General features: G+C 47.1%; 1 protein-coding gene across 1 annotated transcript in view; it reads right to left on the bottom strand.

Moving 5' to 3' along the window:
• Positions 1-18,857, bottom strand: part of LOC104936443 (titin) — a 195,555-nt gene that overhangs the window by 26,901 nt on the left and 149,797 nt on the right. Inside the window, exons 208-211 of the mRNA XM_027290741.1 lie at positions 18,529-18,825; positions 17,770-18,357; positions 17,291-17,593; positions 81-17,174 (exon numbers count right to left, since the gene is read on the bottom strand). Of these exons, the coding sequence (XP_027146542.1) occupies positions 81-17,174; positions 17,291-17,593; positions 17,770-18,357; positions 18,529-18,825 (18,282 nt within the window). The remainder of the gene's footprint in view (positions 1-80; positions 17,175-17,290; positions 17,594-17,769; positions 18,358-18,528; positions 18,826-18,857) is intronic.

Here is an 18,857-nt window from a genome sequence, read left to right as displayed (position 1 = left end):
GTGTGTTTAATTGAAATAACCACATATTATCTGTTGTATTTACAATAATCAGTAATGTTTTAGATATCAAAATTCAATACCTGTGATCTTGGTTCCTTCTTTGGTCTCAGCAGAAACACCAACACCATATTCATTCTCGCCTGTCACTCTGAAGTAATAGACTCCTCCCTCCTGCAGGTCTGTCACCTTGTATGTCAGTCTGTGGCATGTGTCAGTCAACCTGGTCCAACCTTTCTTGCTTGCCTCACGGAAATCAATAAGATAGTTCTTGACTGGTCCTCCTCCCTCATTGTCAGGAGTGTCCCAGGTTACAGTAGCAGAGGTCTTGGTCACGTCTTTGACCTCTACATTGGCAGGAGCTCCAGGGGAGTCCAGGACTCTGACATTGAGTGTCAAAGAGGAAGTTCCAGCAACACTGGACAAGGTGATGGTGTATTTGCCAGAGTCGTTGCGAGTTGCTTTCTCTAAGGTGATGGAAGTGAATGTGTCTGTGGTGTCAATGGCAGCACGAACTCTAAGGTCAACATCAGGTTTAGTCCATGTAACAGTGGGGATGGGTTTTCCTCTGAAGGGCACTGTCATTGTGAATGAGCTGCCATCTTTCACAATAAGAGTCTTCCTCATCTCATTGCTGATGTCAAAGACTGGTTCCTCCTCTCTTTCTTTGGCAAGCTGTTTGTCTGACTCAGGACTGGGCTCACTGACTCCAATCTTGTTAATGGACTTCACAACAAACACATATTCAGCACCAGGTGTCAATTTTACCACTGTAAACTCTGTGTTCTTGGTGTTCTGGACTCCAACAATCCATTCATCATCCAAAGTATTCCTGTATTCTACTCTATAACCAGTCACAGGTGATCCACCATCAAAGAGCGGCTTGTTCCATGACAGGGTGACTGTAGTCTTCGTAGAGTCAATGATCTTAGGCTTAGCAGGAGGTGAGGGTAAGAACTGTGGGTCTTCAGCCTTGGTGAGTGGGCAAGGGACACTGGGAGCACTGAGACCAGCAGAGTTCTCTGCAAAAACTCTGTACTCATACTCACAGCCATCACGAAGGTGTGAGGCTTTGACTCTGAGGTCATAAACAGGTTTCTTGTTGACACGACACCAGCGGAGGCCAGTCTTCTCTCGCTTTTCAATGACATAGCCAGAAATACTGCTGCCACCATCAGACACTGGCCTTTCCCAACAGATTGTCATTGCCTCACTAGTAACTGAAGTGACCTGGACATTAGCGGGAGCTGCAGGCACAGTGAATGGATCCATGGCCTTTGTTGGTTCACTCTCCAGGGGCTCACCATCCCCATATTTGTTGACTCCCCTGACTCTGAAGATGTACTCATTTCCTTTGAGTAGCTTGGTCACTTTACAAGTGGTTGCTTTCATGTCACCATAGACAAGTGTCCAGGCAAGGCGACTGGTCTCACGTTTCTCGACAATGTAATGCATGATTTCAGCACCACCATTCTCCTGAGGGGGTCCCCATGCTATGGTGCATTTCTCTGCAGTGAGGCCAGACACTGCCAAAGGACCTGAGGCAGGACCAGGTCTATCCAGAACCTTACAGTTGATAGCCATAGATCTGGTTCCTGCCACATTGTGCAGGGTCAGGATATACTGGCCAGAGTCCCTTCTGATAACGTCTCTGACAATCAGTGTGGTTGTGAAATTGGTGGAGGTGATTTCATATCTGGCCTTTGCCTCAATTTCCTTCCCATCCTTAGACCATGAGACAACTGGTAGTGGACGGCCTGTAATTTCAGCATCAATTCTAATGATCTCTCCAGCCTTCATGACAACCAGCTGTCTGAACTTGTCATCCAGGATAATAGTGGGGGGGTCCACATCATCCTTGACCGTGACAGGACCAGTGTTCTCTGAGGGAGCACTCAACAGCTCTGCAGAATTCCTAGCAATAACATGGAAGTCATATTGGACATCTTCCGTGAGGCCTGTGACATCAAAGTAAGTGTCTTGCAGATTGGTGAAATTACACTTCAGCCAGCGGCCATTGGGAAGTTCTTTACACTCAACAATGTAGCCAGTAATCTTCACTCCACCATCATACTCTGGCTTGTCCCAGAAGAGAGACACTGAGGTCCTGGTAATGTTGGTGACTCTGAGGTTATGTGGAGATTCACATGGATCCCTGGCTGCCACGGCATCACTGGCCTTGGAGCATGGACCAATGCCAGCAATATTCTCAGCATAGACTCTGAACTGATACTGCAAACCTTCTTCAACGCCAGTCATCTTAAACTGGTTCTCAGCCAGTAGACCTCTGTTGACCTTGGTCCACAGGATGCTGCTATGTTCTTTGCATTCAATGTGATAACCAGTAACTGGGCTTCCACCATCAGTGGCAGGTCTGCCCCATACCACAAGCATGCCATATTTGGTGGCATGGGAAACATGTAGGTTGGTTGGAGGACCAGGAGGTTCGAAGGGATACTGAGCAACAACAGGAGCAGAGTCAATGGCATGACTCTTGCCATAACGGTTTTCAGCAGCAATACGGAACTGGTACTCTGTTCCCTGATTAAGATGAGACACTTTAATTGATGTCCTGGCTACTGTGGCTGAGACAATCTGCCACGTAGTTGTTGTAGTGTCTCTCTTCTCCACCACATAGTTGTTGATCTGGCATCCACCAGTATAGGTTGGAGGATCCCAAGACAGAGAGATGAAGTCAGCACTCACCTCATCCATCTTAATGTTGCTGGGTGGGCCAGGTTTGTCCAAGATTATAACAGATATGTCAGCTGTCTTAGTGCCAACTGAGTTAGTCAGGGTAATCTCATACTTTCCAGCATCTTCCTTGGTTGCATCCTTGATTAAAATCTTGGATGATGTCTTGGAAGTAAGAACATTGACCCTAGTTGTCTGCTTAAGTGAATGGCCATCCTTCTTCCAGGACACCTCAGGCTGAGGTCTGCCTTTGATGGGAACATCAATCTTTAAGTCATCCCCTGCTTTTACACTGTACGTGTTGAACAACAGGTTGATAATGGGAGCCACTGTGATGTCCTTCACCACTACAGGGGCAGCCAGAGGCTTAGCATCACTCTTGCCCTTATCATTAACAGCAATCACCCTGAAAGCGTATTCCTCTCCAGTTGTGAGTCCATCAATTGTAGCTTCCAGTGCTTTGACTTCACTGCATACAGTCCATTTGTCATCTCCCTTGGGCTGCATTTCAACAATATATTTTGTAATTTTGCTGCCTCCATCATAATCTGGTTTCTCCCAGGAAAGGGTGACAGTATGGCGAGACACGTCAACCAGGACAACCTTACCAGGAGGCAAAGGAGCCTCAGACACCTTGACTTGATCTGTGGAGGCAGGCAGACCTACTCCCAGCTCATTCACAGCCAACACTCGGAAGTAATATCGGCCTCCCTCCTGCAGGTCAGAAATAATGTATGAGTTCCTCACACAGTTGGTGCACACACTGGTGAAAGCCATCCTCTTCTGCTCTCTCTTCTCCACAATATAGTGTGATATCTTTGCCCCACCATCAATTAGAGGAGGTTCCCAGGAGAGAGAAACAGAATTTCTTTTCACATCCTTAACCTCAAGGTTGGTAGGAGCGCTTGGGGAGTCCAGAACTCTGACATTGATGAAGGCTGATTTAGAGCCACTGAGATTCTCAAGGGTCAGCACATATTTGCCAGTGTCAAATCTGTCAACATTCTCAATCACCAGCATTGTGTAAGAGCTTGTGACTTCAATCTGGGCACGCTCATTCAGAGTGCCATCAGCCTTTGACCATCTGACCTCAGGCTCTGGCTTTCCTCTGATCGTCACAAACAGACGCAAGGTGGCAGTGGCACGAACATTGACCATCTTCCTCAGGTCAGCATCTAGTTCAATTTCAGGGGCCTCAAGCTTTTCTGCAGCGACCACGGACCCAGGCAGATCAACATGCTCTCCTACTCCCTCACAGTTAACAGCACAGATGCGGAAGTTATATTCTGCATTCTCCTTCAGTTTCTTTACAGTGTAGTGAGTGACCTGGACACCAGTATATGGTGTGCAGGTGATCCATTCATCATCTGCTGCCTCCTTCATTTCAACAACATATCCACTGATCTGTGCTCCACCATCATAGATAGGTCTGGTCCAGGACAAAGAGACTGTGGTGCTTGAATGGTCTGTGACTTTGGGGTTACTTGGAGGTCCTGGTGGATAAATGGCATCACAGGCCTTGATGTATGGAGTTGGTGCGCTAGGCTTTCCTACACCAGCAGCATTTTCTGCTGAGACCCTGAATTCATAAGAATGGCCTTCTATGAGACCCGCACATCTGAATCTCAGGTCACTCAGTCTCTTCTTGTTGCACTTAGACCATCTGATGCCATCTTTATCACGTTTTTCAAGGATATATCCTTCAATCTCAGATCCTCCATTATTCTCTGGTCTCTCCCAGGTAAGCACCATGGAGTCCCTTGTGATAGCACTGGCCTCCAGGGCAGAGGGGGCACTGGGAGTGGTGAAAGGGTTACGAGCAATAACAGGTTCAGATTCCAAAGGCTCACCAACACCGTATTTATTTACAGCAGTGACTCTGAAGATATATTCATTGCCAGGCAACAGTTTTGTGATTTTGTAGCTGATGGCCTGGATCTTGGGCTCAACCACAGTCCATGACAAACGACTGGTCTCTCTCTTCTCAATGATGTAATGAGAGATGCTAGCTCCACCATCATGTGAGGGATGGTTCCAGTGTAGATAACATTTCTCAGCTGTGACCCCCTTGACTTCTAGAGGGCCATCTGGAGGACCGGGTCTATCTAAAACTTTAACATTAACTGGGATCATCTTAACTCCTCCCACATTGACAAGTTTGAGAACAAAGTGGCCACCATCCACTCTGATGCAATCCTTGACTGTCAGGATAGTACGTGTGAGTGTGGTCTTGATTTCCATCCTTGGTGTGGTTTTGTCAATCTCCTTTCCTTCCTTTAACCAAATAACCTCTGGCAGTGGTTTGCCAGTGTAGTCTGCATCAATGACAAATGTCTCACCAGCATTAACAACAGTGAGATCCTTGAATTTAGAATCCAAGGTGGCTTCGGGAGCCTCAATTTCATCTTTGGCAGTAATTGCTCCTGTGCCCTGAGAAGGACGGCTGAAAATGCCAGCAGCATTTCTGGCAATGACTCTGAATTCATAAATGCAGTCCTCTGTCAGATAAGGCAGTGTGAACTGGGTATCAATGATGTTGGTGAAGGTGGCCTTCATCCAGCGGGTATCTGGATGCTTCTTCCTCTCAATTACATAGCCAGTAATAGCACTGCCTCCATCATACTGGGGCCTGGTCCATCGGAGCGTGACATGGTTTCTAGTGATTTCGATAGCCTCAGGAGGGCCTGGTGGGTCACAGGGATCTCTGGCTACTGTGCTCTCAGAGACTTTGCTAACTGGACTGAGGCCAGCAATGTTCTCAGCATAAACTCTGAATTCATACTCAATGCCCTCTTCCAGCTCTGTAGTCTTGAAACGTGTCTCTGGGATTAGAAGCTTATTGAGTTTAGTCCACAACAGGCTGTTTTTCTCCTTCCTCTCAAGGTGATAGCCTATGATGGGACTGCCTCCATTGTTGGTGGGAACTTTCCATTCAACTACCATGTTATCTTTGGTTGCAGCAGAAACAACTGGTGTTCCTGGCGCAGCAGGCTCAGTGAATGGATACTGAGCAATAACATTTGGAGAGACAATTGCAGAACTCTTTCCATATCTATTCTCAGAAGAAACTCTGAATTGATATTCAACTCCAGTCCTCAAATTTGTGACTTTGATGGTTGTCCTGGCAATTGTAGCAGACACAATCTGCCATGCTGTTGAAGTGGTGTCCCTCTTTTCCACGATATAGTTATTAATCTGACAGCCTCCAGTATACTCTGGTGGCTCCCAGGACAGAGTGACAAAATTAGAGCTCACCTCCTCAATCTTCACAGGGCCTGTGGGTGGGCCAGGCTTTTCAAGAATAATAACAGTAATCTCCTCTGTAGCTGTTCCGATACTGCTGGTGGCTGTCAAAGTATATTTACCAGAGTCTTCCCTATTTGCTTCCTTGATGCACAGCTTAGTAGATGATGGTGTACTAGATACATTAAGTCTGGTTGTCTCCTTAAGAGCTTGGCCATCCTTCTTCCATTCGACCTTGGGAATAGGGCGTCCGATCACTGGAATCTCAATCTTCAGATCCTCACCATGTTGTAAACTGTAAGTATTAAATGTCATCTTGAATCTGGGTTCAATAGTAAGATCCTTAGCAGTGACTGGTGCAGCCAGAGACCTGTGATCACTCTTGCCCTTGTCATTGAAAGCTGACACTCTAAAGAGGTACTCATGTCCTGCGCTGAGGCCTGTGACGGTGCCCTCACAGGCTTTGGTTGTGGCGGCCACCACCCATTCCTCTGAGCCCACAGGCTGCATCTCAATGTAGTAGCCACTGATCCTGCTGCCTCCATCATGGACTGGCTTCTCCCAGGAGAGTGAAGCAGTTGTTTTGGTAACTTCAGTCAAAGTGACCTTACCCACAGGGAGAGGAGGCTCAGAGGTCTTAACTGAGTCCACTGTCTCAGCAGCCTGACCCACACCAAACTCATTCTCTGCTAAGACTCTGAAGTAGTAGATATTTCCCTCAGTGAGGCCAGTGATGCGGTAGCTTGTCTTTGTACATTTGTTGTCCACATTAGAGTAAACCTTCCTTGTGGATTCACGCTTTTCAACCAGGTAATTCGTGATTCTTGAACCACCATCAATAGATGGAGGCTCCCAGGTCAGAGTGACACTTTCCCTCTTAATGTCTTTTACTACTAGATTCAGTGGGGCCCCTGGGGTGTCAAGAACTTTAACAGAGACAAATGCTGATTTGGTACCAGCACTGTTTACCAAGTTGAGGATGTATTTTCCAGCATCAAATTTGTCACAGATGTCAACAGAGAGCTGTGTATAATCTTCACCTGTGTCTATCTGAACTTTACTGGGCAGTTCTCCATCTTCCTTTGCCCAGCTGATCTCAGGAGTAGGAAGTCCCTTGAATGGAATGCAGATTCTCATTGAGGCTCCTGCACGGACAACTATTCCCTTCCTAAGCTCTGAATCAAGAATCACTTCGGGAGGATCAATCTTATCCATAGGTTTCACAACACCTGGGATCTCAGTGGGCTCACCAACACCCAGCTTATTCATGGCACATATGCGTACCTTGTATTCCTGGTGCTCTATCAACTTGGTGATGGTAAACTTGAGAGCATTAACTCCAGAGGGTGGAGTGCATATGGCCCACTCCTCCTCATCCGCCTTGGTAATTTCCACAGTGTATCCTTGAATTTCACAACCACCATCATAGATGGGCCTATGCCAGGCCAGACTAACTGAGTCTTTATTTGTGTCAACCACATGAGCATTGGTGGGACAGCCGGGTTCGAAGGTGGGGTCACAGGCTTTCAGGTAGGGTGTAGCTGGGCTTGGCTGACCCACCCCGGCATTATTCTCAGCAGATACCCTGAATTCATATTCATGGTCCTCAGTCAGTCCTGTTGCTCTGAAACGCAAGTCTGTCACTCTGCGTTTGTTGCACTTGGTCCACCTTACTCCAGCTCTGTCTCTCTTCTCAACAATGTAACCAACAATCTCACTGCCTCCAGTGGTCTCGGGGCGGTTCCAGCAGACAGTCATTGAATCTCTGGTAATGTTAGTGATTTCGAGCTCCTTGGGTGCGCCAGGAGGAACAAATGGATTTCTCATGATAACTGGCACTGATTCAAGAGGCTCACCCACGCCATATTTGTTGACAGCCATGACTCTGAAGATGTACTCATTGCCCTTCAGCAGTTTGGTAACCTTGAACATGGTAGCACCACAGTCACCAGAGACCACAGTCCATGCCAGGCGGCTTGTTTCTCTCTTCTGAATAACATAGTGAGAAATGCTAGCTCCTCCGTCGTGCCTGGGTGGTAGCCATGACAGTGAGCACTTCTCTTCAGTGACGTTGCTGACAGTAAGAGGTCCCTCTGCGGGTCCTGGTCTGTCCAGGACTTTTACACTGAATGGGACAGTTTTACTTCCTGCCACATTAGTCAGAACCAGTGTGTACTGTCCACCATCCACTCTGATGGCATCCTTCACAACGAGCAAAGCCTTGAAATCTGTGTTTTTGATCTCAGCTCTTGCTGAGTTTTCAACCTCAACATTTCCTTTGAACCACTGAGCTGTGGGGACTGGCTTTCCCTCTACACTGGCCTCCAGACTGAAAGTCTCCCCTGCACTGATAATAATGGTTTGGTTGTACATAGGATCCGTTTCACACTTAGGTGGTTCAACTTCATCCTTGGCTGTGATAGATCCTGTGCTCTCAGAGGGTTTGCTGACAGCACCAGCTGCATTTCTTGCAATAACTCTGAAGTCATATTTATTGTCTTCTGTCAGGCCAGTAACTGTGAATTCGTGTTCAATGACATTTGCAAAGCTAGCCTTCATCCACTTTCCTTCAGGAAGGTTACGTTTCTCAACTACATAGCCAGTAACTAAGCTTCCTCCATCGTACTGTGGAGGAGTCCACCTCAGCTTCACAGAGTGCCTGGTCACAATCAAAGCCTCAGGACAGCCTGGAGGATCACATGGGTCACGGGCTACATAAACTTCTGAGACTTTGCTGCATTTTCCAATTCCAACAATATTCTCAGCATAGACTCTGTACTCATACTCAATGCCTTCCTCAAGAGGAGTAGATTTGAACCTGCAGTCTTGGATGAGCATTTTGTTGATCTTAGTCCAGAGGATGCTGTTCTTTTCTTTCCTCTCCAGATGGTAGCCCAAGATGGAACTGCCTCCATCAGATGGGGGTTTGTGCCACTCAACCACCATATAATCTTTGGTGTATGAAGACACAAATGGTGTTCCTGGTGGGCCAGGCTCCTGGAATGGATATTGTGCCAGAACAGGTGCTGAATCAATTGCATAACTCTTTCCATATCTATTCTCAGCATAGATTCTGAACTGGTATTCTGCACCTGTCTTCAGATTTCCCACTTTCAGCGTGGTTCTGGCTACAGTGGCAGAAACGACCACCCAGTTGGTTGTGGTTGTGTCTCTCTTCTCCACCACATAGTTGGAAATTGGGCATCCACCTGTATATGTAGGAGGTTCCCAGCTGAGTGTCATACTATCAGCACTGACGTCCTCCACCTTAACTGGGCCTGTTGGTGGGCCTGGTTTGTCAAGGGTGATCACCTCAATAGTAGCATCCTTGGAACCCAGGGTATTGGCAATATTGATGCTGTACATGCCTCCATCCTCTTTGGTGGCATCCTTTATAGTGAGAGTGGTGTGGTGTGCTGACTCAGTAACATTGACTCTGGTGGTCTGCTTAAGGGCAGCTCCGTCCTTGGTCCAAGTGATGGTTGGCTTTGGATGACCAGCAAATGGAACCTCAATCTTGAGGTCATAGCCCACTTGGACACTGTAGGTGCTTACTTTGGGTCTAAGAGCAGGCTCAATCACCAGGTCCTTTGCTACAACCGACTGAGCCAGTTGTCTGTGGTCACTTCTGCCCTTGCTATTGACAGCAACAACTCTGAACTGGTACTCCTCTCCCTTAAGTAAGTTTGTCACTACAGTTTCCACTGCCTTTACACTAGCACACACAGACCAAGCTTCACTGTCCTTCGTTGCCAGTTCAACTTCATAGTGACTGATCCTGCTGCCACCATCGTGTACAGGCTTCTCCCAGGCGAGAGTTACAGAGCTGCAAGTGACGTCAAGAACACTGACTTTACCAGGTGGCTGAGGTTTCTCAGATATCTTAATTGGGTCTAAGGTTTTAGCAGGGAGACCCACACCATATTCATTCTCAGCCAAGACTCTGAAGAAGAAGATTCCACCCTCTGGAAGAGGTTCAACTTTCCATGACATCCTGTTGCAAGTGGTGATGGGAGAGTAAACCTTTCTGGTGCTTTCACGCTTCTCAACAATGTAATGCTTAATCTTTGAGCCACCATCCAGAAGTGGAGGCTCCCATGTAAGAGTGACAGAATTCTTGGTAATCTCTTTCACTATGAAGTTAACTGGTGGACTAGGTGAGTCCAGGACTCTGACACTGATGAATACTGACTTCACTCCACTGGCATTCTCTGCTGTCAGGGTGTACTTGCCACTGTCAAAACGGTCAACATTCTCAATGACAAGTGAAGCATAGTTGCCTGTATTGTCAATCTGGGCAGTCTCCTTAATCTCGCCCTCAGCCTTGCCCCATTTCACCTCAGGTGCTGGACGACCTCTCACAGGAACAAACAGCCTGAGAGTGCTTGCTGCTCTAATGTTGATCATCTTTCTCATATCAGCATCCAGGTCAAGATCAGGAGCCTCAAGCTTCTCTTCCAGAACAATCTTTCCTGGAAAATCAGCATGTTCACCAACACCAACTTTGTTGATGGCACATACTCTGAATTGGTACTCATGCTTCTCCAGAAGTCTTTTCACTGTAAACTTAGTGTCTGTTATTCCAGTGGGAGGAGTGCACATAAACCACTCATCAGATGCAGTATCGCAGGCCTCAACAATGTAAGCCTGAATCTCACAGTCACCATCATAGATGGGTTTGCCCCATGTCAAAGAAACAGTGGACCTAGATGTGTCCACCACCTTGGGATTGTTTGGTGGGCCTGATTTGAAGATAGGATCCAATGCCTTGTAGTATACTGTTGCTGCACTAGGTGTGCCAACACCTGCAGCATTCTCAGCAGCAACTCTGAATTCATAGCTGTGGTTCTCTAGGAGTCCTGTTACTCTGAAGCGCAGCTCACACAATGTGCGCTTGTTGCACCTAGTCCATCTCACACCATCTTTGTCACGTTTCTCAACAATGTATCCCTGGATGGGGCTGCCACCATCATTAGCTGGTCTCTCCCAGGTCACTACCATGGAGTCTTTAGTGATTGTGGAGACTTCTATCTCTGTTGGTGGGCTGGGAGTGACAAATGGATTTCTGGCAATCATCGGCTCAGATTCCAGAGGCTCACCAACTCCATACTTGTTGACTGGAATCACCCTGAAGATGTACTCATTACCCGGAAGAAGTTTTGTGATCTTCAGGTTCAGCGTCTGAACTTTTGGTTCAACTACAGTCCAAACCAGTCGACTGGTTTCCCTCCTCTCAACAATGTAATGAGAAACATCACTGCCTCCGTCTTGCAAGGGAGATTTCCAGGAAATTGAGCATTTCTCATTGGTGACACCATAGATGGAGATGGGACCCTCAGGTGGACCTGGTCTGTCCAGGACCTTGACATTAATGGGGACAGATTTCTCTCCTCCAACATTCTTTACCAGCAAAGTGTACTGACCTCCATCAACACGGATGGCTTCTTTAACAATCAGACAAGCTGTAAAGTCTGTGTTCTTAAGCTCTACACGAGCTGCTTCGGTAATCTCTTGGCCCTCTTTCATCCAGTGTACTGTGGGAACAGGTTTTCCATAGATACCAGCCTCAAGCCTGAATGTCTCGCCAGCATTTACCACCACAGCTTGGGAGTATTTAGCTTCCAAGTCAATTTTGGGTGGATCTACCTCATCCTTGGCAGTTATGGCTCCAGTAGAGTCAGAGGGCAGGCTAAAGACACCTGCTGCATTCCTAGCAATGATCCGGAACTCATAAATCTGATCTTCAGTAAGGCCTGTGACAACAAATTCAGTTTCAAGAATGTTGGCGAAACTGGCCTTCATCCAGCGACCAGTTCCCTTCTTCCTCTCCACCACATAGCCTGTGATCTTGATGCCACCATCATACTCAGGTTTGGTCCATCTGAGTGCCACCTTGTTTCTGGTAACAATGACAGCCTCTGGTTTTCCAGGTCTGTCACAAGGATCTCTGGCTACTTGCATTTCACTCAGTTTGCTGGCTTTACTAAGGCCAACAATGTTCTCAGCATAGATTCTGAATTCATATTCAATACCCTCCTCAAGGCCAACAACCTTGAATCTGGTCTCTGGGATAATTTGTTTGTTCTGTTTCACCCACAGTATACTGTTTTTCTCTTTGAGTTCTAAGTGGTAGCCAAGAATTTTGCTTCCACCATCATTGCTGGGTTTCTCCCACACAACCACCATGCTCTCTTTGGTGGCTGACTGGACCACAACAGAACGTGGTTGGCTTGGAACCTCAAATGGATACTGAGCAATAATGGTTTCAGAAAGCAGGCATGAGGACTTGCCATATCTATTCTCTGCAGCAATCCTAAACTGGTACTCAGATCCAGTCTTCAGACGGGCTGCCTTGATAGTGGTTCTGGCCACTGTGGCTGACACAATTTGCCAGTTAGTGGTAGATGTGTCTCTTTTCTCAACAATGTAATTGTTGATGGTGCAACCACCGTCATACTCTGGTGGATTCCAGGACAGGACCACACTATCAGCAGTGACATCATCCAACTTAATTGGGCCAGTTGGAGGACCAGGCTTATCTAAAACAAGAACACTAATGTCTGTAGATGCCTCTCCGGCTGTGTTGACCAGTTTGATAGTGTATGTGCCCACGTCATCTCTGCAAGCCTCCTTAATAACCAGAAGAAGGTGTTTGTCTGTGGCTTCAGCATTAACTCTGGTTGTCTCCTTGAGAGCAACGCCGTCTTTGAGCCATGTCGCTGTAGCCTTAGGACAAGCAGCATATGGTACGTCTATCTTGAGGTCATCTCCTGCTAGTACACTGAATGCGCTAAACATAAGTTTGAAGGTTGGTGAGATGACCAGGTCTTTAGCCACCACAGGCATACTGAGAGCACGTGGGTCACTAACTCCCTTTTCATTGGTGGCTGAGACACGGAACATGTACTCCTCTCCATGTGTAAGGCCAGTTACAAGAGCCTCGTTGGTCTTGACCACCATGACCTGGGTCCATTTCTCACTACCTTTACTTTGCATCTCAACAATATAACCTGTGATTCTGCTACCACCATCATGGTCAGGCTTTTCCCAAGTTAGTGTGACGTTAGTGCTGGTAACTTCAAGAAGGGACACTTTGCCTGGTGGCAGGGGCTTCTCTGATACTTTAATTGGTTCAAGAGTCTCCACTGGAAGACCTATGCCAAATTCATTCTCAGCCAGGATTCTGAAGGAGTACATCTTTCCTTCCTCTAGGCCTCCAATTTTCCAACTAGATTTATGGCAACTGGAACAGACTGTTGAGTAAGCCATTCTGGTTGACTCACGCTTCTCCACTATGTAGCTGCGGACTCTGGAGCCACCATCAATCAGAGGTGCATCCCAAACAAGGGACACTGAATCTCTTGTGATCTCCTTAATGATCAGATTCTGAGGTGCTCCAGGTGTATCTAGCACCCTGACATTCACAAAAGCAGTCTTGCTTCCTGAGGCATTCTCTACAGTCACCATGTATTTGCCTCCATCAAACTTGTCAACATTTTCTATCTGAAGACTGGTGAATGATGAAGTGATTTCAATAATAGCTTTGTCCAGGGATTCTCCATGCTCTCTTGCCCATTTTACTTCAGGTGCTGGTCTGCCCTTAATAGGGACAAAGAGTCTGAGTGTGCTACAGGCTCTGATGCAGACCACCTTACGCAGCTCTGCTCCAAGTTCAATTTCTGGAGGAAGCAGTCTGTCTTCAGCCTTGGGAGTTCCAGGAACAGCAGCAGGTTCTCCAACTCCTTCACAGTTAGTGGCACAGATGTTTATTTTGTACTCTTGGTTTTCCTTCAAGTTGGTGATGGTGAAAGAAGTGGCTGTCCATCCTTTCCTGGGTGTGTGAATTGTCCATTCATCCTCATCAGGCAGGCAGGTCTCTACAATGTATCCAGTGATTTCAGAACCACCATCATAGACAGGCTTGTTCCAGGCAAGAGTGATTGAGGACTTGGTTGTGTCCAGCACTCTAGGGTTCCCTGGAGGTCCAGGCTGGAAAATGGTGTCTTCGGCCTTGTAGAATGGACTGGAAGGACTAGGCTGGCTTAAACCAGCATTGTTCTCAGCAAAAACTCTGAATTCATACTCATGTCCTACTGTGAGACCAGAGACCTTGAATCGCAGATCAGTTACAGTCCTCTTGTTGCACTTCACCCAGCGCAGGCCAGTCTTATCCCGTCTCTCAATTATGTAGGTATTAAGTCTGCTGCCTCCATCGTGTTCTGGGCGCTCCCAGCAGACGACCATGGAGTCCTTGGTAATGGTGGTGACTTCAGGCTGCTGTGGTGCGTCACTGGGGACATAGGGGTTGGCACAGATGACAGGTTCAGACTCAAGAGGTTCACCCACGCCATACTTGTTAACAGCCATGACTCTGAAGATGTACTCATTGCCCTTCAGAAGTTTAGTGACCTTGAACCTGTTTGCCTGAAGGTCTGTGGCCACATTTGTCCATGCCAATCGGCTGGTCTCACGCCTCTGAATGATAAAGTACTCAATCTTGGCACCACCATCATGTGTTGGATGCAGCCAGTTAAGGACACATTTCTCGGCTGTGACGTCAGTAACACTGAGGGAGTCTGGTGGTCCAGGTCTGTCAAGCACCTTGACATTGAATGCAAACTTGGCAAAGCCACCAGGATTGCTGGCAGTCAGAGTAAAAGTACCTCCATCCCTCCGCAGGGAATCTTTGTTTGTTAGAGTTGTGTGGAAGTCAGATGTCTTTATCTCTATCTTGGCTGTATCCTCAAGCTCCTTTCCTTCCTTGGTCCATACCAGCGACGGGATTGGCCTGCCAGTCACATTGGCCTCCAGCTTGAACACCTCACCGGCCATGACAACAACACTGCTGCTATATGATGAATCAACATCAAGTCTGGGCTCTTCAATGTCATCTCTGCATGTGATTGCCTCTGATGACGGGGATGGCGCACTTACAGCACCAGCTGAGTTTCTAGCAATCACACGGAATTCATAAGTTGCATCTTCTGTCAGACCACTGACTGTGTAGACTGTTTCCAGGATGTTGTTGAAGTTGGCCTTGAGCCAGCGTCCATTGGGCATTTCTCTCCTCTCTACTGTGTATCCAGTGATGGAAAATCCACCATCTCCCTCTGGTTTGGTCCATGACACTGTCACCTCGTGTCTGGTGATATTAAGTGCTACAGGCCTGCCTGGTGAGTCGACTGGGTCCAGAGCATACATCGGCTCAGAAGGTTTGCTTGGTTTGCTGAGACCAGCCATGTTTTCAGCAGTAACACGGTGCTCATATGCAATTCCATCAACAAGGCCTGATGATTTGAAGATATTTCCAACAACAAGAGCTTTGTTGATCCTCTGCCACAGAATGCTGTTTTTCTCTTTTCTATCCACATGATATCCCAGGATAGCACTACCTCCATCGGAGGAAGGTTCATTCCAACTCAGAGTCATTGCATCCTTGTTGAAAGATGTAACCACAGGAATGCCTGGCTGGCCTGGTACATCAAATGGATAGGCAGCCACCACTGGTTCAGAGATAATGGATGGTCCAATGCCATATCTGTTCTGGGCCTTGACACGGAACTGATATTGGGTTCCAGTGTTGAGTCGGGCTGCCTTAAATGTGGTGCGAATTACTGTAGCTGCTAGCTCCACCCAGGAAGTACCGATAGTCTCCCGCATTTCCACAATGTAGTTGTTGATGGGAACGCCTCCATCATTCTCTGGTGCCTCCCAGGACATGAGAACATAATCACATGAGACCTCCTCCAGTTTGATGGGACCAGTGGGAGGACCTGGGATGTCATGGACTAGGACTGTGATAACCTCAGTCACTGTACCCAGCATATTCTTTCCAGTCATGGAATACTCGCCTCCATCAGTTCTCTTGATCTCATTGATGTTGAGAATAGTTGATGTTGCTGTGGTTTCAGTGTTGATCCTTTGTGTCTCTTTTAGCACTGTGTCTCCCTTCTTCCAGGAAACCACAGGCCTTGGTTTGCCGAGCACTGGAATCTCAACCTTGACCCGGTCCCCTGCCTTGGCAATGACTGTCTTCTGGTAGACTCCACGCAGGTCAAAGGAAGGAGCAGAAGTCTGCTCTTTGATGATGGCAGGCCTGCTCTCACGGGGGTCACTCCTGCCTGATGCATTAACAGCTATTATACGGAAGATATACTCTGCGCCTGAAATCAGATCTGTGACAGTGTAATCCAGAGCCTTGATTGTGGTCATATGAACCCACTGGTCAGTGTCCTTCTTCTGGGCCTCAATTACATATCCGGTGATCAAGCTACCACCATCATGCAGGGGCTTGGTCCATGCAAGACTAGCACTATCAGCTGTTACATCTGTGACATACAAGTTCTCTGGTGCAGAGGGGGCCTGGGACACCCTTATCGGTTCAGGGGTTTCAGCTGGCTGACCTATGCCCAGGTCATTCTCAGCAGTTACACGGAAGTAGTAGTAAGCTCCCTCCTCAAGGTCTGGAATCTTGAAGGAACACTTCTGCCATGTGGTGCTAAGCACTGTGTAGGCCTTCTTGGTGGCCTCTCTCTTTTCAACAACGTAGTTGTGAATCTTAGATCCACCATCAATTATGGGGATTTCCCACTGGAGGGTGATGCTGTTCTTAGTGATCTCTCTAGGTTTTAGGTTGACTGGTGGTCCTGGTGTATCCAGAACTTTCACATTAACAAAACCAGTCTTCTTTCCAGCAACGTTCTCCAGACAGAGGTTATACTTTCCAGCATCGTATCTGGTGCAGTCAGGAATAACCAGTAGAGTGTAGGACTCTGTGGTGTCTATATGTGCACGTTGTTTCAGGTTGGTATCATCTTTGCTCCAGGTTACTTCAGGAACAGGACGACCTCTGATGGGAACAAATAGACGGATTGAAGCACGGCACCTGACCACCAGGGTTCTCCTGAGTTCCGCATCAAGCTCATAGTCTGGCACCGTCTCCTGGTCCACCAGTTCAGTCACTTTCTCAACCTCTGCAGGCTCGCCAACTCCCTCTGAGTTTATTGCGAAGACTCTGAATTGGTATTTGCCTCCTTTTTGAAGTTTACCAATAACATACTCATTAACTTTCAGTGGGTACTCTGTCGCTATCTCCCAGTCATCAAGCCCCTCTTTTTTATATTCAACAGTATATCCATCTACTTCAAGGCCACCATCATAGTGTGGTCGGCCCCAGGCAAAGGTGGCTGTGGTTTTTGTAGTTTCTGTAATTCTGGGGTTGGATGGAGGACCAGGTGGATCTGATGAACCAGAAAAACAGGAGTGGGTTACAAAGGTACTAGATGTGTATGTTTGACCTTTCTGCATACGTAACTTTTACGAATTCAGATTAGGTGAGCAGTCTTATTTTACTTACACACAATGTCCTTCGTCATCACATGGTGTGATGGCTCACTTGGCTCCCCAAATCCAGCCTTGTTCTCAGCAGTCACTCTAAACTCATACTCTACTCCCTCGCTCAGGCCTTGCACCTTAAAGCGCAGGTCAGGAACCGTCCTCTTACAGGCTCTCACCCATCTCATTCCTTTCCTCTCTTTCCTCTCTACACAATATCCTCTGATGTCACTTCCACCATCCTGTGCTGGTCTCTTCCATGAAATGGTGACAGCGTTCCTAGTCACGTTATCGATCTCTGGGGTTGAGGGTGGACCTGGTGGGCCTGAGGAAAGAAAAGACAATTTTGGTCAGTTAGAGTTTTAATTCTTAGGCTCACAGGTTTTGTTAATTAAATCCTCCTTCGTAAAGTATTTCTATGATTCTATGGTTATTCAAAATTAGATTTTTTACATTTATTTATTTAATTTTTTTACACATACACAAACCATATTAACTTACGGAAACTGTCAACCATTTTGACTGGACCAGACTGGCTTGAGTCTCCAGTACCATACTGGTTCACAGCACACACTTTAAAGATGTACTCGTTGCCTTTGATCAGTTTACTGGCTACAAATCTGCAGTCCATGATGTTTTCAGCTATCTTGGTCCACTGCAGACGGCTGGTTTCCCTCTTCTCGAGGATGTAGGATTTAATAGAGGAGCCTCCATCCTCCTCTGGAGGAAGCCAGGTCAGAGTACACTTCTCAGCTGAAATGTTACTGGCTTCAATGGGGCCTGGAGGTCCAGGCACATCCAGGACTTTCACCTTTACATGTTCTTCCTTAATACCGAAGGGGTTGCTGGCAGTGATGGTGTACTCTCCTGTATTCTTCCGACTTGCATACTTGATAGCCAAAGTGGAGGAGGTGGGAGTGCTAGTGATGGTGACGATGTCAGAGGTCTTGAACTCACGGCCTCCCTTTGACCAGACAGAAGTGGGTGGAGGTTTACCCACAATCTTGGAGGCTGAGACCACAATGGTGTCTCCTGCCCTGACTGATACACCGTCCTTCATGTCTGGGTCAATAGTGATTGTTGGGGGCTCTGCAGAGAGGATGGAACAAAGGTTGTGTTATCATTATCTACACACCTATAAATGAATGAATGAGAATATGACTTTGAAGACCTGATATTTGTAAAACTAAAACATTTCAAGGACCTGGATTCAGCCAGATGTATTAACTGTTAAAACACTCAAATTAGTCTAATACTTACCATACTCATCCTTGCAGGTCAGAAGCTCAGTAGACTCTGAAGGAACACTGATACCCCCAGCAGCATTTTTGGCCCTGATCCTGAACTGATATTGAGATCCCTCGGTCAGGTCAGTAACGGTAAAGGCACAGCCCTGGATGTTGACATGATTGGCCTTCATCCAGGTTTTACTTCCAGCCTCCAGCTTCTCCACCATGTAGCCAGTCAACTTGTGACCACCGTCATATTTAGGAGCTGTCCAAAACAGAGTGACTGTGCTCCTGGTGACATTAATAACATCAGGCTTGCCAGGAGGATCTAACAGAACACAAAGTAAATGTGTCAAAACA

The sequence above is a fragment of the Larimichthys crocea genome, chromosome XVIII, assembly GCF_000972845.2.
Source record: "Larimichthys crocea isolate SSNF chromosome XVIII, L_crocea_2.0, whole genome shotgun sequence".
Taxonomy (NCBI): domain Eukaryota; kingdom Metazoa; phylum Chordata; class Actinopteri; family Sciaenidae; genus Larimichthys; species Larimichthys crocea.
This window is presented reverse-complemented; position numbering and strand designations above follow the sequence as displayed.